We start from the raw sequence: 22,037 nt of genomic DNA, 5'->3' as shown, positions 1-22,037 counted from the left end.
TCAATTTTTTATTTTGGAAGGTGGAGACAGCTACTAGGGGAGAGGCTGTTCTAGATCTGATTTTGACAAATGGGGGAAACTGGTTGAGAATTTGAAAGTGGAAGGCGGCTTAAGTGAAAGTAATCACAAAGTTCATGATTCTAAGGAATAGTAGAAGGGAAAACAGCAGACGACAATGGATTTCAAGAAGGCTGACTAGCAAACTCAGGAAGTTCATAGGTAAGATCCCATGGGAAGCAAGTCTAAGGAGAAAAGCAGCTGGAGAGAATTGGCAGTTTTTCAAAGAGATGTTAATGACACAAGAGCAAACTATCCCACTGTATAGGAAAAATAGGAAGCATGTCAAGAGCCTACCCTGCCTTAACCAGGTGATCTGAAACTCATAGAAGAGTCCTGCATCAGCACCGGTAGCTACTTCATTCGTGGAAGTGGGGTTTTTATAGCACTGTGAGCGCCACGACTACACAGCCACATTATAGCGCTGACGTGAAGACATGCCCTTGGTTTAATAAACATATGGAAGGGATGGTCTGATGGGACTGCCTACAATGGCACACAGCTGATCTGTGACTGCTAGTAGCAAATATCTCCAATGTCCTGTGATGGGACACTAGATGGGAAGGGCTGAGCTACTCCAGAGAATCTTTCCCAGGGTCTGGCTGGTGGGTCTCGCCCACATGCTCAGGGTCTAACTGATGGCCAGACTTGGGGTCAGGAAGGAGTTTTTCCATGGGTCAGATTGGCAGAGATCCAGGGAGTGTTTTGCCTTCCTCTGCAGCCTGGAGTACAGGTCACTTGCAGGTTTAAACTGGTGCAAATGGTGGGTTCGCTGTAACCTGAAGTCTTTAGTCATGATTTGAGGACTTCAGTAACTCAGCCAGAGTTTAGGGGTCTATTACAGGGGTGGGTGGGTGAGGTTCTGTGCTCTGTGATGTGCACGAGGTCAGACCTGATGGATCAGGATGGCCCCCTCTGGTTTTCAATCTATGAGTCATGTCACAAAAGGCAAACCACCATCAAACTGAAACAGCTTTCAGCCAATACTGGCCTAGGCTCAATCCAGCAGCGAAATGCTTCCTGCATTTCTTAAAAATCAACATACCCCTTCATTTCATCTATTGCACACTGCATTTTGATGACAGCACTTGGAACAGAATTTGTTAACTTGTAACTCCCTCTGATTGTCAGCTTCTGGGACAGCAAACAAAGATACTATAAAGATATGTTAGTGTGTTTACGATGCCGAGAAAGAAAAGCTCTACAAGCCACTGCAACACCAGAAGATACTCTCTAGCCAATAAACATTTCAGCTTTCAGTCAAATCTGAGCCTAAACTCTTCCACAACGTACATTATAAAGAGCAGTCACCTCAGGTTCACAAGTGTCCTACTTCTGGACAGCCACAAATACTCACCAAAAGTACAGATCCTGCAACGCGAGTGAGACCAACTTGTACAGATCTCATCGCAGGGCTGGGATCAGCTGACTGAACATGAACCTAATTAAAACCTACAGCTTTCACAAAGAGGTGGGATTCCTTTTACAGATTTCCTTAAGCAATATAACCCATATTTTACTGAGACTGATTTTTTGAAGCAAGCAGCTTAAGAACAGCCTAAACCAGCAATCCTGAACAAGACATTCTTAAATATCCTTATTATAATTATAATTATTATTATTATTATTATAATAAAAATCAAGCACATATGGCGGGGCATATTGCTCTCTACAGCAAATTACAGTTAAAGCTCTTTTTGTAACATCTTTGGCATCGCCTGGGAGTCTGCAGGAAAACTGAATTCAGATTGGTATATTGTAAGTGTTCAGAAACACAAAGGGGCCTAGAGAATCCTAGAACAAACCAGATGCATCACCAACTACCTCAATTTATTCACATGTGCGGCAAAGCAGCACAGTTGCCAAGGGCTAAGACAAGATTTCTCAACCCCATGGGCTGCAACCCAAACTTGGATCACCAGAACATTTCGAAGAGTCATGTGGCAACCTGTGCAGCTTCGGTCTCCTGGAGCTGCTCAGCTCCCCGCTCTGGGTATTGCGAACTCTGGGGTTGCAGTGTCACTCTGGTTTGACCCAGATGCCCTTGTATCATAATAGGAGACTAGCCGGGACAAGTTTGAGTGGCGCTAAAACCCCATGTACCAGGTTGCAACACCACTCTCACAAAGGCAGCCTAGCCAGCCAGGGCCACACCTGAGTGGCATTGCAACCCTGGAGGTTGCAACGTCCAAAGCAGGGAGCCAAACCCAGCCAGCCCCGTGGGACCACAGCTGCAGGAGCCACCACTGGAGGATGAATGTGGGGTGGGCTCTGGAACCCACCCCCAGGGCTTCCCCTTGGAGCAGAATCCAACACCCCTCACCAGCCTATTTACTGGATTGTGACAGGCCATCAACAATTACAAAAGGGTCCTGAGCCCAAAAAGGCTGAGAACCAGTGGTCTACAACAGTGGTTTTCAACCTTTTTTCATTTGTGGATCCCTAAAAAATTTCAAATGGAGGTGCAGACCCCTTTGGGAATCTTAGGCACAGCCTGCAGACCTGGGGTCTGTACACCACAGGCTGAAAACCACTGGTCTAGAATACCAGCCACTAAGCAAAAGTCAAAATTGTAAAGTGGATGTGGACAGAAACATTCATTTAGTATAAAAACAAAAACACACCCAGACATGCTCTTCGGTAGATAATCCCAGCAAAAGGCCTCCAACAATGAGAGCGGTTTTACCTAACACAGAAGCATCCTGGGGCACAACTTCTCCAGCGCCAGCACGGATCACCTCCTTTAACACCCCTCCGTCACCAGTAACATCCTGCATGCGTTGGCCCAGCCGCCGGTAAGGAGACTACGAACGGCGGAAAAAGAATGAGGCCACTTAACCATCAGATTTTAACAATGCACTTCTCCGTTATTAAATGAAGACGGCGCAGCTGTAATTAGAGGGCTGGTTTCCGCTCAGAAGCGCTGAAACACTGCGGGAGAGGCACAATCCTGCCGCAAAGCTGCATTGGGACAGAGCCAGCTCACGCTCCAGGTCACGCAGCCGTGACACGGCCGGGATGCTCTGGGGTTTCTCACACCAAGAAACTTCATTCCGGGCCTGGAATGGACGGCAAAACCCAGCTGCTAACGCCCGGCCCGCAGGGGGTGTAAGGCGGGGAGCTAAATTTGCAGCATTGCACACACACAGCTCCCACCTCCCCCACCCTAGCGGGCGCCCAGGGCTCTGCCCCAGCACAAGAGGGGCCCTGGCCAAGCCCCCCAGGCTGCCGGGCCGGGCCCCCCCGGGGCTGCTGCGGTTACTAGCGGGCTCTGCCTCCAGCCTGCGGGGGGGGCGGCCCCGCGGGGGACAGACCCGCCGGGACAGGAGGCGGCGGCCCTGGCGGGCTGCAGCCGGGACGGATCCCACACACCCCCCTTGGCCCGGCCCGGCCCGGCTCGGCTCGGCTCGGCCCGCCTCACCGCGCCGCCCCCGGCCCGCGCCTGCAGCCCGTTGAGCGGCTCCCGCGGCCACCCGCGGCCGCGCCCAGCCATCTCAGACCGCCCGTCTCGCGCCAGCCAATCGCGCTCCGACTGCCCTTCCCCGCCCAAGCACGTGCGCGCTCCCGCTCTTCTGAGCCTCAGGGCGCCCCGGCTCCCCAGCAGCCAATCCCAGCTCGGCGCATCACCAGTCTCAACCAATCACCCAGAAGAAGCGTTGAGACGTGACCGCCCCACCCATGTGCCGCCCGCCGGTGACGTGAGGCATGCTGGGACATGTAGTTTCCTTAGCGCCCCTGCACTCCTAGCTAGAGATCGAGCAGTAGTGCCCGGTGCTGCGGGCGTGGGCGGCCCTGGGGTCTCCTGCACCCACCCGTGTCCTGCCTTGCGGGGGAGGCGCCCCAGTGGGGCAGGCGGTGGCGCTGGGGGAGTTTGGTGCCAGTGGGTGTTAAGAACCTGCTAATTTTTTCCCTGGGTTCTCCAGCCACAGGGGCCAACGTTCCAGGGTGCCAGGTGGTGCTCGACCCCGTCCTCACTCCGCCCCGTGCATCCTCCCCACAGCCTCCTGCAGGCTGTGAAACAACCAAACGCTTCTCAACATGATGCTGTAGAAGGGAAAACCTGGCCCTGCACCCCCAGACTGCAGGAGAGGCGTTGGTGGCAAGCCCTAGCTCTGTTCAGTCTCTATTTCCCCCCCACCCTTTGTATCCAAGCACTTCACAAACATTAACAAATTCTGTCCTTATAACAGCCCTGTGGAAGGGAAATATCAACCCCATTTTACAGAGACCCAAATGATTCGCTGAAGGTCACACACAAACCTAGCAATTGCAAGACCGGATGAGAACAAAGCAGTCCCCCTCCTCTGACAGTGGCCAGAACTATCTGCTTCAGAGGATGTTGGAAGAACTACTCAGTAGCAGACACGGGATAATCTGACCCACACATTGGGTCTTCTAATCCTTTTTTGTTTGAAATTGGTTTAAACCCTGAGGAATGAGGTTTAATATGCCATCCAAAATATTAACTGCCATAAAAGTTCCACCCCCCCAAAAAAAATTCCCATGAAAATGTTTTGGTTTTCTAAACTGTTTTCAGTAAAAGTTTCAATTTTTGGTGATATGTGACCAAAGATTGAAAAAAAAAGATTTCTGTTTTTGCAGGGGAAAAAAAGAAAATTTCAACCCAAGTGAAAATGTTTTTTTCACAGAAAAAATGTTTCCATCAACTCTGCCAGTTGGACTGGATCCATGTAAAAGCCCAAAACCAATGGTACTCAGCTGTTCCAGACTACTGTACCTCTTTCAGGAGGCTGATTTGTCTTGCGTACCTCAAGTTTCACCTCATTTAAAAACTACTTGCTTACAAAATCAGATATAAAAGTACATAAGTGTCACAACCACACTAGTACTGAAAAAGTGCATACTTTCTCATTTTTACCATATGATTATGAAATAAATCGCAACCCCCAGGTTGAGAAACACTGATATAAAGCAGTGTAAACAAGCCATTGTCTGTATGAAATTTTAGTTTGTACTGACTTTGCTAGTGCTTTTTATGTAGCCTATTGTGAAACTAGGCAACTTTCTAGAAGAGTTAACTGACATACCTCCGGGAACACCTCTGTGTACCCCCAGAGGTAGGCGTAGCCCTGGCTGAGAACCACTGTCCTAAAGGACTTCCTTGGAAGCCATACGCTGACTGAAGTAACCATATGAATCTCTCTTATCAAGTGTGGAGCTTTCCGCGGCTGGCTATTCAGTCATATGATGTGTGTGTTTACACCTGATTTTCAGTGAGCTCGGGGAGTGGAACATGGGGTGTGGTAGGGTGTTAGTATGAGGTAAGCACCACGGATTGGTGTACGGGAAAATAGCTAGGCTCTTGTTCTTAGTACATGTCTGTGGGCTGTGGTGGGTCCCAGCTTTCTGTGCATTTGCGGGCCAGGTTTAAGAAAACAAGGGGGAAAGCTCTCAGTAGGACTTAAAGAAAAGGAAAAGAAGTAGAGGTGACAGGGCACTCTTGATTTGCTGCTGTGGAAGCTGTGTGTCCATCATTCATCACACTTAGCTGGATGCTGCCTGCCTGAGGGGACTGAACCTTTCTGTCAGTCACAGGCTGAATAAGACCCCTCAAGGGTTGATCTCTTGCCCAGCACCTTGCAGCTCTGAAGGGGTGAGCAGGGGCAGAAAAGAAAGGCTGAGCAGTGGAAGGTGAGTAGTGCTGGCTCTGGGGCTCACTGAGGGCTGTAAGGTTTATTTAGAGGAGTTTATTTTGAAAACCCTCCCCAATCTATGCACTGTGGAGCCATCAGGTACTGAACTTCCTTCATCTGAAGTGTCTTCTCCAGCCTCTTTCCCCACATCAATAAATCATCCAAGACTGGTCCTTTTTATCTGTGTTTTCAGTCATTTACTATTTTGTAATTATGTGTTTAGTTTTTGGTTTTGGCTGTGATTATATTTTAATTCTTTGGGCACTGTCCCCAGCACAATCTCTCTGGGCATTTGTCCTGCGCTCTTTGCATTGGGGTTTGAGTCTCGTTGCATGTTTGAAAAGCCATTACAGGGAAAGGTTTCTGTATATGTCTCCCCATTTCCCCTTTGGTCTGCAGGACTTGTTGTGGGAAGATGAGATCATGGAAATGAGTCTGACAGTCCCACTTAGATCTGAAGGAGGTTGGTGGTCCTCCTGGTTTCTTTAGGCAATGACCTTCCTTAGTGAGCCTGCCCTCAATGAGATTGAGTTCACAGTAGTGGCTAGTCCTTTGCAAAGCTCCCATCTCCTTTCCAGCATTACCTCCAGCTTGGCTGGGTTTGGCTTGAGCCCACTCCTTTTTGTCTAAGTGCTGAGGTTCTCCAAGCATTGAGAGATCTGGGAGAAGGCGCTGTTCACATTAGCCGGAAAGCTCTGTGCTTCATGTTGTGCGTGTAGTGCTGGCATTTGAACCCATGTGATTCACAATCCCCTGTTCCTGTGCCCAGGAGCACAACAGAGAAACCTAACTGACATAATCTTCCCTAACAGCCTCCAACAGCGGTTAAGCAGGATGAGAGAGAGGATGGATCATTGTGGAACTTTACAGGGGAGGCGGGGAAGCTGGTGCCCATCACAGCTCTCTGGTTCTGGTCCAAGAGGAATGATTGTAGCTACCTCAGTGCCTTCCCACAAACATCAGCTTATGCCCCTAAGGCAGGACATCAGCATTTCATTGATTGACACTGAATGACATGGAGAGATCCTGCACTATGAGAATGGATATATAGCTCATGTTCATGGTCATTTCTGTTCTTTCTTCTGACCTGAAGCCTGACTGGGAAGGCCCAGAATATTGGAAGCATCCAGGTGAAATTAACAGAGAGCCTTGATGAGCTTCTCACTTAGCTTGCTCAGAAGTGAAAGCATAGCTAGTAGGTGGTGCAGGAAACGCTGTCAGCATGGAGTGTTTGCCAAGTTCTGGCTAGACTAGGACATGCTTAAAGGTGGTGCTGTCAGTCTCAGTTGGAAGGGGCCCCATGAGCTCTCCGTTCTTTCACTAGCCAAGGAGAAGGATCAATCATAGGTGGTGCATGGATTTTCTACAGTGTTTCTAGGACTTCCAGCTGAGGGATGGTCCAGCCTCGGAGGGAGGATGTTATGTTATTGCTCCAACGTCTATGTCTGGAGAGGTCATCCCAGATGTGGGGGAATCTTTTCTGAAAACAGGTCTAACAGATCTGCTCTAGGAACGATTGTGGGGCAGGTCTCTGGTCTGTGCTCTACAGGAGGTCAGACTAGATGATCACAATGGTCTCTTGTGGCTGTAGAAGCTACAAATCAATGAATTTTTTCTCAGAGGATTTCTGTGGGTGGTTGTTCTATAGTCCTGTCTCTTGAGCTTCGACTCTTTATTTGATTGATTCCTCCATTCATTTTGATATTTCAATATGCATTAACTCCAGGCCTCCTAACCATGGGCAGCGAGTATCATAGGCTGGGGGAGACTGAGCCTCCCCAAAGCAGCATCGTGTGGCCCCACCCACACTCTGCCCCCAGAAATGCTTGTGAGTTTCTGCTCTTTCATGGCCCAGGCTGGGGCTGGTCTTGACGGCTTCCTGCTGGGATTTGGGAAGGCTAGGACTGGTGCCAGCCTGGTGCTCCGTGGCGGGGGTCAGGGGCCCTGCATCTGTGCTGCCCACTCCACGCTTCAGTGTAGGAGTTGGTGGCACTGCAGCAGCGCCACCCACCCGGTGCTGGGGGTTGGGGTTGGGGCAGGGGACGGGGGTGCTGGCCTGGGTTGGGGGGCAGCGGCTGCAATGGGGCTCTGATGCTCTGGGCTCCAGCAGGGCAGGGGGAAGAAGGAGAGGGGCAGGGCCTGGGGCAGAAGGGGAGAGGCCTTGGTCAGAAAGGGAGGAGGAGGGGCTAGCCTCCCCCTACTGCCGGTTCATCCACCACCCATGCTCCTAACGCATGTTACTCTAGTCCTGCCATGAGCGCAGGGGACTGGACTAGACAATCTCTCCAGGTCCCTTCCACTCCTACCCTGTTATGATTCAATGATTCTATGTACAGTATTTGAGACAAGGATTCAACAGAAACATAGACGTGATCCCAGTGCCAGCAAAGACGTGTCCCCGCCGTCAGGGGACACCCCACTCCACTCCCCCTCTCTCCCAGGGAAACCAATCGGCATTGCGGCTGGTCATCAAAAGTGGGCTCTGGCCAGCCCAGAGGGGAACTAAGCTTGGTCTATGTCATCTTATCAAGAACAGTCCTGTTCTGTGCAAATGGGGCAGCCATGGACTGGAGATGACCACAGCTGCCCCGCGATCACACCAACAGCGGAGCAGGGTCTCAAAGATCAGCAGGGCCCAAGCCCTTCCCCGTTTCATAGGTTGAACCAACACCTCCCACCTCACACAGACACTAGTGGGCACAAGCACCACTGGACTGTGTGCCCGGTGGAGGAATCTCCCATCCCAGGTGGATGGATAGATGTGTTTGGAGGTTTATTCAGTGAAACACCCCAGAGGGATGTGCTCCTCCTCAGATCCTCAGCCAATGGGACAGATTTCCATCTTGCTTGTTACATTAGGAACTGTTCTCATTAACTCCGTGTTTTCCAGCCCAGGCGTTCTTCCCTCAAGCCTGGACCAAGCCACCCTGCTGGGACAGACGCCTGCTGCAGGATGGCTCGGAAGATGAGTCTCTGTGAGCTGGAGGACCAGTTGCTCTGCCCCATCTGCCTGGAGCTCTTAAAGGAGCCCCTGATGCTCCAGTGCGGGCACTCCTTCTGCAAGTCCTGCGTGGGGTCTCTCGTGTGCAACCTGGACCAGCAGCTCCTGTGCCCCGTGTGCCGCCAAGCTGTGGACTGCAGCACCTTGCTGCCCAACGTCACGCTGGCCTGTGTCATCGAGGCGCTGCGGACCATGGGCAATTCAGATCCCAACCAGGAGTCCTGCCCTGTCCACCACAACCCCCTCAGCCTCTTCTGTGAGCAGGACCAAGAGGTGATCTGTGGGCTGTGCGGCATCATTGGGGCTCACCGTCAGCATAAGATCATGCCTGTTTCTACCATATACAGCCGGATGAAGGTAAGTGCCTGGGCAGCTAACATGGCAAGGCATGGCACCTGCTGGGGAAAGACACCGGTGGTAAAAGCACAGCCAATGAAACATCCCTGATTGGACTTCCAGACCTGCTGTGGGTGTGAGAGAGGGACAAGAGTTCTGGCCCAGGCTGGTAGTTGGCACAGGCTGGTAGCTGAAATAAATCCTGGATCCCGGTGTATCGGGTTTGCTGGGGTTTGTCCCACAGCCACAGTAACCCACGGAGTCTGTACACTGCCGTCAGGAGGTGTGATTGCAGCAGGAGTAGGCGTGATCAAAGCTAGCTCGAATAACAATAGTAACGAAGCTGCAGCAATGCAGAGAGTTGCATGGGCTAGCCCTGCCCATACAGGACCCAGCTTTCCTGCCAGGGTTGCACTGCTATTCTTACTCAGACTAGCTTTGACCAGGCTAGATCTGAGCCGGCTCGGCTGTGCCTCAGTGTGAACCGAATCTCTGTGCAGCCCTGAAGCTGGACTAGAACCTACCATCCCCATGACCCAGCTCCCCGGGGCTGCAAGAGTTAATGTTTGCCTGCGGAGGGGGTGCAGGAGGCATGGCAGGCGGGGGTGCTGGAGGGAAAGGCAGTCTTGTTCCCTGTTTACTCCAGGGTCCTTTCATCTCCAGTGTTCAAACACCTTTGGAAAAGAGTGGGCTGATAAGAGCTGAGATAAGCAGCAGGGAAGCTGGACAGAGCACTCTGCTAGGCTAGGCTGCAACCGCAAACAATGGGCCCCTTCCAGCAGATCATGTGGCAGCCAGTACGTGGAAAAGCACAGCCTCAGCCCCTGCTTCCTGCCGCTCCTGACACCAGATAGGGTGTGGGAGGCAGGAGAAGTGTGTCCTGCCCTGAGTTCGGTCCTTGGGGAGTCGGGGCCCTGTTCAGAAGCAGGGTATGTCTGGGCTACAACAGAACTAGAACCTCTAGGACCAACTCTCCTCTCTCTTACTCTGGTAGCAGCTCCAGTTCAGGAACCTGAATGTGCTTAACTGCTGTCCTGAACTGGAATACATGCTTCAAAGCTGCTTTTCTGGATCCTGGCTACTCCCCTCAGTGAAAATGAGGAATAATAACGCCACTGAGGCAGCATCGGTGCAGAGCACAGGGGAGGAGTTACTGCAAAAGAACCCACCCACTGGTGGCATTTGAATCAATGTCATACTGTTCAGTTTGGCTACACCCCCGAATCTTTCTCCACCAGATCACGCGGAAAGGGCAGTGAGCAGTGGCCACAGATCAGGTTAGAGGAAGGACACGGTGATTCATGCTCTGCTTGTTTGTAACATTATTAATAGTTGGGAACAGGGATGAACACTCACACTAAACAAATTCACAGACTGTAAATTTGCCAGTCAGAGTGAGATAATGGGCCTGCCTACACTGACACAATCATAAAACTGTAGGACTGGAAGCAGCCTCAAGAGGTCATCTAGTCCTTTCCCCTGCTCTGAGGCAGGACCAAGTAAACCTAGACGAGCCCTGACAGCTGTTTGCCAGACTTCTCCAAAACCTCCAATGACGGGGATTCCACAACCTCCTTGGGAAGCCAAGTCCAGCGCTAACTATCCTTAGAGCTAGAAAGTTTTTCCCAATAGCTAACCTAAGTCTCCCTTGCTGCAGATTAAGCTCATTGTTTCTTGTCCTGCCTTCAGTGGACACAGAATAATTGATCACGTTCCTCTATAACAGCCCTTAACATATTTGAAGACTGTTGTCAGGTCCCCTGTCAGTCTACTTTTCTCAAGACTGAACACACCCAACCTTTTTAACCTTTCCTCATAGATCAGGTTTTCTAAATCTCTAATCATTTTTGTTGCTTTCCTCTGGACGTTGTCCACATCTTTCCTGAAGTGCAGCTCCCAAGCCTGGACACAGGACTCCAGCTGAGGACTCACCAGCACTGAGCAGAGCAGAACAATTACCTTCAATGTTTTAACAGGACATTTTTGTTAATAAACCCCAGACATTTTAGCCTTTTTCTCAACTGCATCACATTGGTTTATATTCAATTTGTGGCCCACTGTAACCCCTGATCCTTTTCTGCAGTGCTACCACCTCGCCAGTTATTCCCTGTTATTGTGCTAGACAGAACACTTGCCAACTAAAACAATGTTAAATGTTCAGGGTTTGTCTTGGCCAGAAAAAAAAGGTGCTTTTAAAATTGAGTTGGGTAACATGATTTGAAACACCACTTACCACCAAATGTAGATACAAGTTATTAATAGCTTACTATCATGTTAGGTGGTTGTATTGTAACCTAGAATCTTTTCCTAGTCTAGACAGACTCTGTGTGGATAAGTACTGTCATATTTCACAGCATGTCAGTTGGTCGTGATTAACTCTGGTGTCCACCTAAAAAAAAAATGGAATTTGCAAAATAGGGAAATGTGACACCTGCCCACAAACATTGGCTGGGAGACTTGGGCGCAGGTGTCATACCTGAAACTGCTTCTAGCTCATTTTTTTAAACTGATGAGGTTTCAAGCTGCTGATATCCTTTAAAATTTGTAGCTTAACGTATTTCTGTTTATGTTGTAAATTGTATCCCATATAACATACAGAACATAGACTCATAGACTCATAGACTTTAACGTCAGAAGGGACCATTATGATCATCTAGTCTGACCTCCTGCACAATGCAGGCCATAGAATCTTACCCATCCACTTCTATAACAAACCCCTAACCTATGTCTGAGTTATTGAAGTCCTCAAATTGTGCTTTGAAGACCTCAAGCTGCAGAGAATCCTGCAGCAAGTGACCCGTGCCCCACGCTGCAGAGGAAGGCAAAAAACCTCCAGGGCCTCTGCCAATCTGCCCTGGAAGAAAATTCCTTCCTGACCCCAAATATGGCAATCAGTTAAACCCTGCGCATGTGGGCAAGACTCACCAGCCAGCACCCAGGAAAGAATTCTCTGCAGTAACTCAGATCCCATCCCATCTAACATCCCATCACAGACCACTGGGCATACTTACCTGCTGATAATCAAAGAACAATTGCCAAAATTAATTGCCAAAATTAGGCTATCCCATCACACCATCCCTTCCATAAACTTATCAAGCTCAGTATTAAAGCCCCCCCTACTCCCGTTGGAAGGCTGCTCCAGAACTTCACTCCTCTAATGGTTAGAAACCTTCGTCTAATTTCAAGTCTAAACTTCCTAGTGTCCAGTTTATACCCATTTGTTCTTGTGTCCACATTTGTACTAAGCTTAAATAATTCCTCTCCCTCCCTAATATTAATCCCTCTGATATATTTATAAAGAGTAATCATATCCCCTCTCACCCTTCTTTTAATTAGGCTAAACAAGCCAAGCTCTTTAAGTCTCCTTTCATAAGACAGGTTTTCCATTCCTCAGATCATCTTAGTAGCCCGTCTCTGAACCTGTTCCAGTTTGAATTCATCCTTCTTAAACATGGGAGACCAGAACTGCACAGGGTATTCCAGATGAGGGCTCACCAATGCCTTGTATAACGGTACTAACACCTCCTTATCTTTGCTGGAAATACCTCGCCTGATGCATCCCAAGACTGCATTAGCTTTTTTAACGGCCATATCACATTGGCAGCTCATAGTCATCCTGTGATCAACCAATACTCTGATGTTCTTCTCCTCCTTTGTTACTTCCAACTGATGTGTCCCCAATTTATAACTAAAATTCTTGTTATTAATCCCTAAATGCATGACCTTGCACTTTTCACTATTAAATTTCATCCTATCACTATTACTCCAGTTTACAAGGTCATCCAGATCTTCCTGTAGGATATCCTGGTCCTTTTCTGTGTTGGCAATACCTCCCAGCTTTGTGTCATCTGCAAACTTTATTAGCACATTCCCACTTTTTGTGCCAAGGTCAGTAATAAAAAGGTTAAATAAGATTGGTCCCAAAACCAATCCCTGAGGAACTCCACTAGTAACCTCCTTCCAGCCTGACAGTTCACCTTTCTGTACGACCCGTTGTAGTCTCCCCTTTAACCAGTTCCTTATCCACCTTTCCATTTTCATATTGATCCCCATCTTTTCCAATTTAACTAATAATTCCCCATGTGGAACCGTATCAAATGCCTTACTGAAATCGAGGTAAATTAGATCCACTGCGTTTCCTTTGTCTAAAAAAATCTGTTACCTTCTCAAAGAAGGAGATCAGGTTGGTTTGGCACGATCTACCTTTTGTAAAACCATGTTGTATTTTGTCCCAATTACCATTGACCTCAATGTTCTTAACTACTTTCTCCTTCAAAATTTTTTCCAAGACCTTACATACTACAGATGTCAAACTAACAGGCCTATAGTTACTCGGATCACGTTTTTCTCCTTTCTTAAAAATAGGAACTATGTTAGCAATTCTCCAGTCGTATGGTACAACCCCTGAGTTTACTGATTCATTAAAAATTCTTGCCAATGGGTTTGCAATTTCATGTGCCGGTTCCTTTAATATTCTTGGATGAAGATTATCTGGGCCCTCCGATTTAGTCCCATTAAGCTGTTTGAGTTTGGCTTCTACCTCAGATGTGGTAATATCCACCTCCATATCCTCATTCCCATTTGTCATCCTGCCATTATCCCTAAGTTCCTCATTAGCCTCATTAAAGACTGAGGCAAAGTATTTACTTAGATATTGGGCCATGCCTAGATTATCCTTAACCTCCACTCCATCCTCAGTGTTTAGCAGTCCCACTTCTTCTTTCTTTGTTTTCTTCTTATTTATATGGCTAGAGAACCTTTTGCTATTGGTTTTAATTCCCTTTGCAAGGTCAAACTCTACATGATTTTTAGCCTTTCTCACTTCATCCCTACATGTTCTGACCTCAATAAGGTAGCTTTCCTTGCTAATCCCGCCCATCTTCCACTCCTTGTAGGCTTTCTGCTTTTTCTTAATCACCTCTCTGAGATGCTTGCTCATCCAGCTTGGTCTACAACTCCTGCCTATGGTTTTTTCCCCCTTTCTTGGGATGCAGGCTTTTGATAGTTTCTGCAGCTTCGACTTGAAGTAATTCCAGGCCTCCTCTGCCTTTAGATCCACAAGTTCTTCAGTCCAATCCACTTCCCTAACTAATTTCCTTAATTCTTTAAAGTTAGTCCTTCTGAAAAAAAACCCCTAGTCCCAGATCTATTTTTGTTTATCCTTCCATCTAGTTTGAACTGGATTAGCTCATGATCACTCGAACCAAGGTTGTCCCCTACAACCATTTCTTCTATGAGGTCCTCACTACTCACCAAAACCAAATCTAAAATGGCATCCTCTCTTGTTGGTTCTTCAGTTACTTGGTGAAGAAATCCATCAGCTATCACATCCAGAAAAATCTGAGCCCTAATATTGTTACTAGCACTTGTCTTCCAGTCTATATCTGGGAAGTTAAAGTCTCCCATGATCACACAATTCCCATTAGTGTTTATTTCATTAAAAACATTAAAGAGGTCTCTCTCCATATCCAAATCAGATCCCGGCGGTCTGTAGCACACCCCAAGCACTATCTCAGGGGATGCTCTAGTAGCTTTCTTCCCCAGTGTGATTTTTGCCCAGACAGACTCTGTCTTATCCATTCCATCACTTATTTCTTTACAGTTAACCTCATCATTGATATACAATGCTACTCCACCACCTTTGCCTTTATTTCTGTCTTTCCTAAACAGCACATAGCCTTCAATACCTGTACTCCAGTCATGACTCCTATTCCACGTTTCTGTTATCCCTATAATATCCAGTTTCACTTCCTGCGCCAGTAGCTCTAGTTCCTCCATTTTGTTACATAGGCTCCTCACATTAGTGTACAGACATGCTAAATAGCCCAATGAATGTAGCCCTTAGAAGCTAAACTTTTGCATTTCCAGACTCATCGAGTGCTTGTGCAAACTGAACCTTGCAAGAGTTCTGTACTTTTTGCATTTGCTGTACAACACCAGTGCACTTACCACTCAAATGCAGCCACCTCTAGGGTGGAATTCAGCAACTGTTTCACAGTGCATAGCAATTTAGATGTCAAATGAGCCAACAGGGAGAATCTTAGATGGGCAAAACATAATTACCCAGTTCCGAATTTGGCCCAGCGGCTAGGGTTAACAATATCGAGGTAACACAACATTAAAGAGGCCTAGAGGTGAGCTCAGGCAGGATGGAAAAAGAATGATAAATGAATTCCCCATGGAGCCTAGGAGAACATGGTCTCACCGTGCTCTGTATTCCATGGGAGGAAGCCAGTGATCAAGGGAACATGAAGCATAACTGACCCCAGGAGAGCTGGTTCCCTTCAGGCCAGGCTGGCCTGCACAGATGCGGGGGTGTGGGGCCCAGAGCCAAACCCCTGTCAAGTGACTGCAACCTGGCTACTCCTTGGGTGCTATAGAGACTCCAGTCTAACAGAAGTATGTTCTGCCTTCACAGGAGGAGCTTTCAGTGCTAATAACAGAGGTCCAGCAACACAAGAGGAATCTGGATGAGCACATCAGCAAGCTGGTTAACAATAAAACCCGGATTGCAGTGAGTGCAGGGAGCTGTGAGAGGAGCCCGTGCCTGGGAATCTCCTGGGTGCCTCCCCGGGAGCAGCCCCAGTTTAATCACTGCTCCCAATTGACTAAGGATTGCACCCATCCTATTCGTTGTCTTACCCCGTCTTTCCCACCCCGGCCAGCTTGTTTCTCATCCCCCTGTAATGTCTAGTTTTAGCCTGTAAGCCCCTCAGGGCAGGGACTGTCACTGCTATCTGTAAAAAGTGACAGAGTCCTGTGGCACCTTAAAGACTAACAGATGTATTGGAGCATGAGTTTTCGTGGGTGAATGCCCACGAAACATGTGTCTGAGGAAGTGGGCTACCCCTGTGACACTTCACTGCTATCTGTTTGTACAGCAACCTGCACGGTGGCCCCCGACCTGATTGGCCATTAGACTCTCCAGCCGTATCAGTGTTAAATAATAACAATAATAACAATCAAACCCCAGAGTGCCCTGTGCCCCACACCGGAAGCGGTTCCCTCCTCCCTCATAGAGTCCCAGCCTACCAAATCCACACTATGCCAGAGCTGCTTGGTCCCATGTCCTCTGCCTGCTGGGCGAGAGGCAAGTGAATAAGTGTCTTGCTTCCCAGGGCTGGGCTAGGGTTGCCTGGGCCTACCCCAGCCAGGGGGAAGGAGCAGATGACCTCCTGAGATCCCTTCCAACCCTACAGTTTTATGCTTGCTTTCTGTTGCTAGCGGAGGAGGGGGGGGTTGTTGTTCTTCACAAAGTGTGGACTAAAAATAGCCCTGCTTTTCAAAGGGGTGAGGGGGCCACCTTTTGTGGCTCTGAACCTCCTGGCAGGCGTACAGACAGGCTGGGCAATTCATTGTTCAGAGCTGGTTTGACCCAGTGTCCTTGAAAGTGAGATAACCAGTGTAAAATATCCTGGCCCGAACTAGCTCTCCAACAAGATCAATACTGATAGCTTCCGGGCATGTTTGCCCTGCCAGGGGAACTCAGCTTTGGGCAGATTTCCATGTGCTAAGCAGTTGGAGTGGCCACAAAACAAGAGCTCCATTTTGTGAAAAAATAAATGGCAGTGTCTGCATTTGGTTTCATTCTGTTTCGGGACAAAACCAAGGCAAGGAACTTTCAAAAAATGTCACGAAAAAAGAGAGATCCACTGACCCCAGAATAGCCAATAGCCATTCGCCTGGATTTCCCACGTGCAGGTGAGATATCTAACCACTGGGCTATTCTGGAGGGCATGTGCCCTGCTGCAGAAGGCAGGTGGGCTGCAGTTGGCCCACGGTCTGCACCAGGCATAGCACCCTGGAAGCCAGTGGAATGACTGAGTTGTGCTAAGCAGGGAGAGGGCAAGGCCACCCCACGCCTTGTCCTGGTATTTTCCTCTGGCTCCTAGAACATGCTGTTCCTCCTGCAGAATGAGTCGGACGTCTTCAAGTGGGTGATCCGGAAGGAGTTCCAGGAGCTGCACCGATACATTGACGAGGAGAAGGCCAGCTTCCTGGGGAGCATTGAGAGGAAGGCTGGCCACCTCATTGCCTCCATTGAGTTCCAGGTCACACAGACATCAGACGCCCTGCACAAGCTGCAGGAGATGGAGAGCTCACTGGAGAAACTCAACAATGAAACTCAGCTGGATTTCATCCGGGTGAGTCTGTCTGCCGGGGAATGACCATGGGAACTCTGGAGAGGAGACTGCCCTATATCCTGCAAGGCAACCTGGGAAACAGCTAGATGCACCCCATGCACTCTGTGGGAAGAGCAGCCAGCTAGATCTCCCCCAGGAGAGGAGAGAGCCAGGTACCTCCATGCAGCCACCTTGGAGAGCCAAGAGATGGGCACTGCGCCATGCCTGCCCATGGTGGAGTAGCCTTGACAAATTATGGTTCTGTTGCACTCTCTCCAGCCTCTCTCCACCTGGCAGTTGATTCCTCCTATCCCTGTGTCCCTCAGCCCCATCCTGGCTGCCAGAGACCCCCTACTCCCAGTCTGTGTGGCTTACATTGACTCTCCCTGCATGGACGGGCAGCGGCGGTGGCAGTGCCACGGGCAGTTGGAGAGTGGGTGAGAGTGCTGGCCAGGAATCCTTTGCAGCGTTCCCCGGGGCTAAGGCTGTCAGCGCTAACTCTGCCTTTGTGTGTGTTGTGTTTTACAGAACTATGGCTCATTCCCCTCCAGGTGAGCACTTACCTTCCGCCCCTGGGACTCTCCTTTGAGTTACTGGACAGCCAGGATGGCTAGAACCCACGAAGGGGAAATGTTTCCTAGGAGTGGTGATGGCGAGGGCTCTTTCATGGGGGTAGCAGGAGGCACTGAGGCCCCAACTCTAGTGGTGAGCAAGGGCTGTGCCCATGCCAGCTGCGGTTTGCACCCCTTCTCCATGCCAGTGGTGTGGCAGCATCTCCAGTGTTGCTGGGAGCAGCCTGGCAGTGAGGCACCAGGCTTTCTGCTCCCAGGGTTTCCACTTTCCTAGAGAGGAGTGACATAGTGCCCACACCCCCTCCACCTGGCACGCCTTACTGCCCATGCCCTGAGGGTGCCAAGCACCCGCTGCCCGGCGTCCAGCTCACAGATGGAGGCTAGTGCAGCCAGGGAGACTCTGAGTTCTGCCAGTTGTGTGCAATGGGGAGAGAAGCAGGGCCCGTGAATGTTCTCACTAAACCCCACTGCATGGGGGTGTCTTTCCCTGCAGGTCAGAGTTTCTCCCCCAGCACCTAGCTGAAGGGACCTTCAGCGCCATATCCTTTAAGCCAGGTTTCCACCAAGATGACATCAAGATGACAGTATGGAAACGTCTGCTCCGCAGAGTCCTGCCAGGTACTGCACCGCCCACAGTAAGTCCCCTGCAGCGGTCACGTGCACACGCTCCCTCTGGCATGCACTGCACTGTCCGACACACGCGGGGCTGCTCAGGCATGTGCCACGTGAAGCTTTGCATGGGTCACTCTCCTGGCTATGCAAGAGCCTAGCTGGGGTGCTGCCTGTGGACAAGACCAGTTCTACTGGGTCCGGCCCATTAGGCTGCTCGGGGCTCTCCCAGGGTTCCTTGCACCTGGCCAGGCCTGCATCTGTGTTCAGGGCTCTCCTGGTCCTGGTTCAACCCACACAGCTGCTCAGGGTTCACCTGGGCCCAGCCACTTGGGTCTCCCGTCCTGTAGTTCTTCTGATTGCCACGTGTTTCCTTAGCCCCAGAGACACTGAAGCTGGACCCGGTGACAGGACACCCTCTGCTAGAGCTGACCAAGGACAACACCGTGGTGCAGAGCAGGCTCCTCTATCAGCGCCGGGGCAGCATCCCTGAGCGCTTTGACGCCAGCAACTGCATCCTTGCCAACAAGGGCTTCTCCTGGGGCAAGCACTACTGGGAGGTGATCGTAGGCACCAAGAGCCACTGGCGCCTGGGCATCATCAAGGGCACAGCTAGCCGCAAGGGCAAGCTGAACAAGTCTCCTGAGCATGGCGTGTGGCTCATCGGCCTGAAGGAAGGAAAGATCTACGAGGCCTTCAACAACCCCCGCACCACGCTACCACTCACGGCCCGGCCCCAGCGCATCGGCGTCTACCTGCACTACGAGAAGGGCGAGCTGACCTTCTACAACGCCGACAGCCCCGACGAGCTCGTCCCCATCTACACCTTCCAGGCGGAGTTTCAGGGCAAGCTCTACCCCATCATAGACATGTGCTGGCACGAGCGGGGCACCAACGCTCTGCCCATCGTGTTGCCCACGCCTGCCATGATTCGACACACACAAGCTCCCGACAGCAGCCTGGACCCACCAGAGCCCACAAAGCTATAGATCCCCATCCAGAGCCCCTCACCCTACCCACTGTTTGGGGATGGTCAGAGCTCTCTGAAGCCCAGCTGGGGAGGGCTTATAGCTGGTGTCGGTCTCTGCCAGTCAAGCCTCAGGGTTGGAGAAACAGGATCTTTATCCCTTAAGAGCAGAGATGGGCATGAACCAAATCAGCCCCCCATCCCCACTCTCGGGGGAACTTGGACCCGATTGCTGCCGTTTGGACCCATCCCCACTACCGTGTTCAACCTGTCTCTGCCGCCTGTTCTCCACCCAGACTCCTGTGTGAGGCACCATAACGACTGCTGCGGACTGAGGACTGCATCTCAGGCTGAGGATCATGTCAGAGCAGAGAGAAGTAGCCTGCCCCCATGCACATGGCCCCAGCTATGCGGAATCAGAGAGGATGAAGACAGAATTCAACCAGCCAAGACACAATTGTCTCAGTCAGTGGTCAGAGCTTTGCATGGAATATCAACTGCTCTTTAAACAAACCTGTTCTCCCTCCCCAACCCGACTGTTCCCCTTAACACAGTGTACCAAGGCTCACATGGGTATGTCCTTGTATAGCCCCTAGGATCTCCCAAGTCCACTACTCAACTCTGGTGCCCGTTAGCTCATGCTTTCAAATCAAGAGTCCAGAGTTCCTTCCACCCCAGGTGACCTTGCGTGGGGCATCACTGCACACCGTTTAGCAGCTGGCTGGAATTAAACAGCCACCAGCATTAGTATGGGTTGCCTATGTGCCCTTGCTATGGAGGCTTTCCCCAAACATCAGAAACCCACAGTGGGGCAGATCCCCCCCACCCCGTGTCTGCAGGGAGTGAACCTAGCGTGATGGATTAGTTAAGTCTGTACATGTCTAAATCAAATTACAAACACCATTTGATGAATGCCATGTTGAGTGGAAACTGCACTGTATCTTCAGTGTTGTCTTTTTATCTGCATCTTGGACTGGGATTCCTGGAAGTGTTAGCACATGGCTAACACAGAGCAACAAGAGTGGTTTACCTGGTGGTTCTCCATCAAATGGAAGCACCCTAGGACAGCGAGCGGCTTACTTCCTAGGGGAACCAGAGCTTCCAGGTGGGCTTCTAATCAAGTAATGTATCAACTGACAGGGACTCGAAGCCACTGAAGAGAGTCACCTGATGGGGGGGCACTGGGACATGACAAAAGGAAGCCTCTCCCATCAGCAATTTCTGAGAGAGGCTATCAGGCCCAGAAGGCGAAGCTGTACACAGGGTGGCAGGTAGGGGCGTGAAGGAAAGGAGGGTCCTGGGACCCTGAAAGGAATGATCAAAACCCAAAGGGCTCTGTGAGTGGTGTGAAAAATGAGGGAAAAAAAATTCTGCTTGCAGGTTTTTGTTAGTTTCCATAGATCTGTAGATGCCTAGTGCTTTATCTGTGAGTAAAAGGTGATTGATTTAGAAATTCCTTTGTGTCCCTTGTGGTCACTGTCATATAGTCCCTGAAGGGGGAAACAGTCATCTACAGGGTCCCCAGCTTCAGAGGAAGTCGGGGAACATGCATCCAACGAAGTGGGTATTCACCCACAAAAGCTCATGCTCCTAAACCTCCATTAGTCTATAAGGTGCCACAGGATCTTTGCTGCTTTTTCGGGGAACATGCAACATCAGTGGGACAAATGGAAGATGCAAGGGCATAGCGAGGGACATAATCAGCAGTGTGGCACTGCTCAGACAGAGGATGAAATATGTCAGAAATTTGTCATAGAAATCAGGTGGTGGCAATGGGAATATCCCAGCCTAGTCCGCCCCCTCTGAGTTCTATGGTAACAAGCTTGTCATGAGTTTCAGTCCCAGCCCTAGGCCTGACATGGAATTGCTTTTACAGAACATTCACAAGTGTGTTTACCCCACCATCCATGGGTAAATGAGGGGGTGCCATAACGTCCCTGGAGGAAGCTGTCCAACGCTAGACACAGCTCACTGTCAGGAAGCTTTTTGTGATACTAAGCCTCAAATTTCCTTTCCTTAGTTTGGTCTCATCCTTTCTACATGCAGGGCCTTGTGCCACTCTCTATTTTTGGTGTTTGCACTTCAAATCCTCGCAGAGGACGATGAGATTTCTCATTTGCGACATAGCCAAGCTATAAGCATTTATTCTCTCTGACACAGTGCGTGCCACCAGCTGAGGCTGAGGGGCTAGGCAGAGACCAGCCTTGAGACTGAGACTTGCAGGTTCGTGGGTTAACTCGGCCCAGCACAGCTGTCCTGTCCAAGGGAGTTTGTTTGGAGAGCTGAGGGAGAGCCAAAGGGTATTCCTGTTTGGAGAGAAACTAATTAACCCCTCTGCCCCTATGCCTCATCTGTCCTTGCGAAGGTGTCTTTGGACACCTCTGCCTGCTGTTCCAACAGCCACCGTCACCCCTCAGGTGTTCCTGGGGAGCAGCATTAGCCCCCACTTCTGCTGTCTAAACTGAGGCCGCTAGTGTGTGTGAAGCATGTTCGCAGCAGGGCTGGTGGAATGAAATTTGACCCCACCCCACACACTCCTCCAGGGTACCTGGGCATGCCCAGCACTGAGGAATAACAACCCCCCTGGGTACCAAACCCCAACCACCACCCTGGTTACCTGGGTGTGCCCAGCACTGAGGAATAACAACCCCCCTGAGTACCAAACCCCAACCACCACCCCGGATACCTAGGCCTGCCCAGAACTCAGGAATATCAACT

At 50.1% G+C, this 22,037-nt stretch overlaps 2 protein-coding genes across 2 annotated transcripts in view; one reads left to right on the top strand and one right to left on the bottom strand.

Annotated features, from left to right (window-relative positions):
* FKBP6 (FKBP prolyl isomerase 6) overlaps positions 1 to 3,174 on the bottom strand; it is a 40,371-nt gene extending 37,197 nt beyond the window's left edge. The window contains exon 1 of the mRNA XM_030536610.1: positions 2,744 to 3,174. Coding sequence (XP_030392470.1) covers positions 2,744 to 2,834 — 91 coding nt within the window. The 5' untranslated portion in view covers positions 2,835 to 3,174. The remainder of the gene's footprint in view (positions 1 to 2,743) is intronic.
* Positions 3,175 to 5,311: 2,137 nt separating this feature from the next.
* Positions 5,312 to 20,724, top strand: TRIM50 (tripartite motif containing 50). The gene is made up of 7 exons (XM_030537110.1): positions 5,312 to 5,709; positions 8,602 to 9,069; positions 15,467 to 15,562; positions 16,962 to 17,192; positions 17,700 to 17,722; positions 18,237 to 18,361; positions 18,731 to 20,724. Exons 2-7 carry the CDS (start codon positions 8,665 to 8,667, stop codon positions 19,339 to 19,341), a joined length of 1,491 nt encoding a protein of 496 aa, XP_030392970.1. The 5' UTR covers positions 5,312 to 5,709; positions 8,602 to 8,664; the 3' UTR covers positions 19,342 to 20,724.
* Positions 20,725 to 22,037: the final 1,313 nt, after the last annotated feature.

Source organism: Gopherus evgoodei, chromosome 17 (assembly GCF_007399415.2).
Source record: "Gopherus evgoodei ecotype Sinaloan lineage chromosome 17, rGopEvg1_v1.p, whole genome shotgun sequence".
NCBI classification, from domain to species: domain Eukaryota; kingdom Metazoa; phylum Chordata; order Testudines; family Testudinidae; genus Gopherus; species Gopherus evgoodei.
Note: the sequence above shows the minus strand (reverse complement) of the source record. Positions and strands in the feature narration are given on the sequence as shown.

Excerpts from the sequence above, each read along its gene's own strand:
- TRIM50 (XM_030537110.1), top strand. The coding sequence starts at position 8,665 with ATGGCTCGGAAGATGAGTCTCTGTGAGCTGGAGGACCAGTTGCTCTGC. Across the intron at positions 15,563-16,961 it reads ACAATAAAACCCGGATTGCA|AATGAGTCGGACGTCTTCAA; the intron begins GTGAGTGCAGGG and ends TTCCTCCTGCAG. Across the intron at positions 17,723-18,236 it reads TATGGCTCATTCCCCTCCAG|GTCAGAGTTTCTCCCCCAGC; the intron begins GTGAGCACTTAC and ends CTTTCCCTGCAG.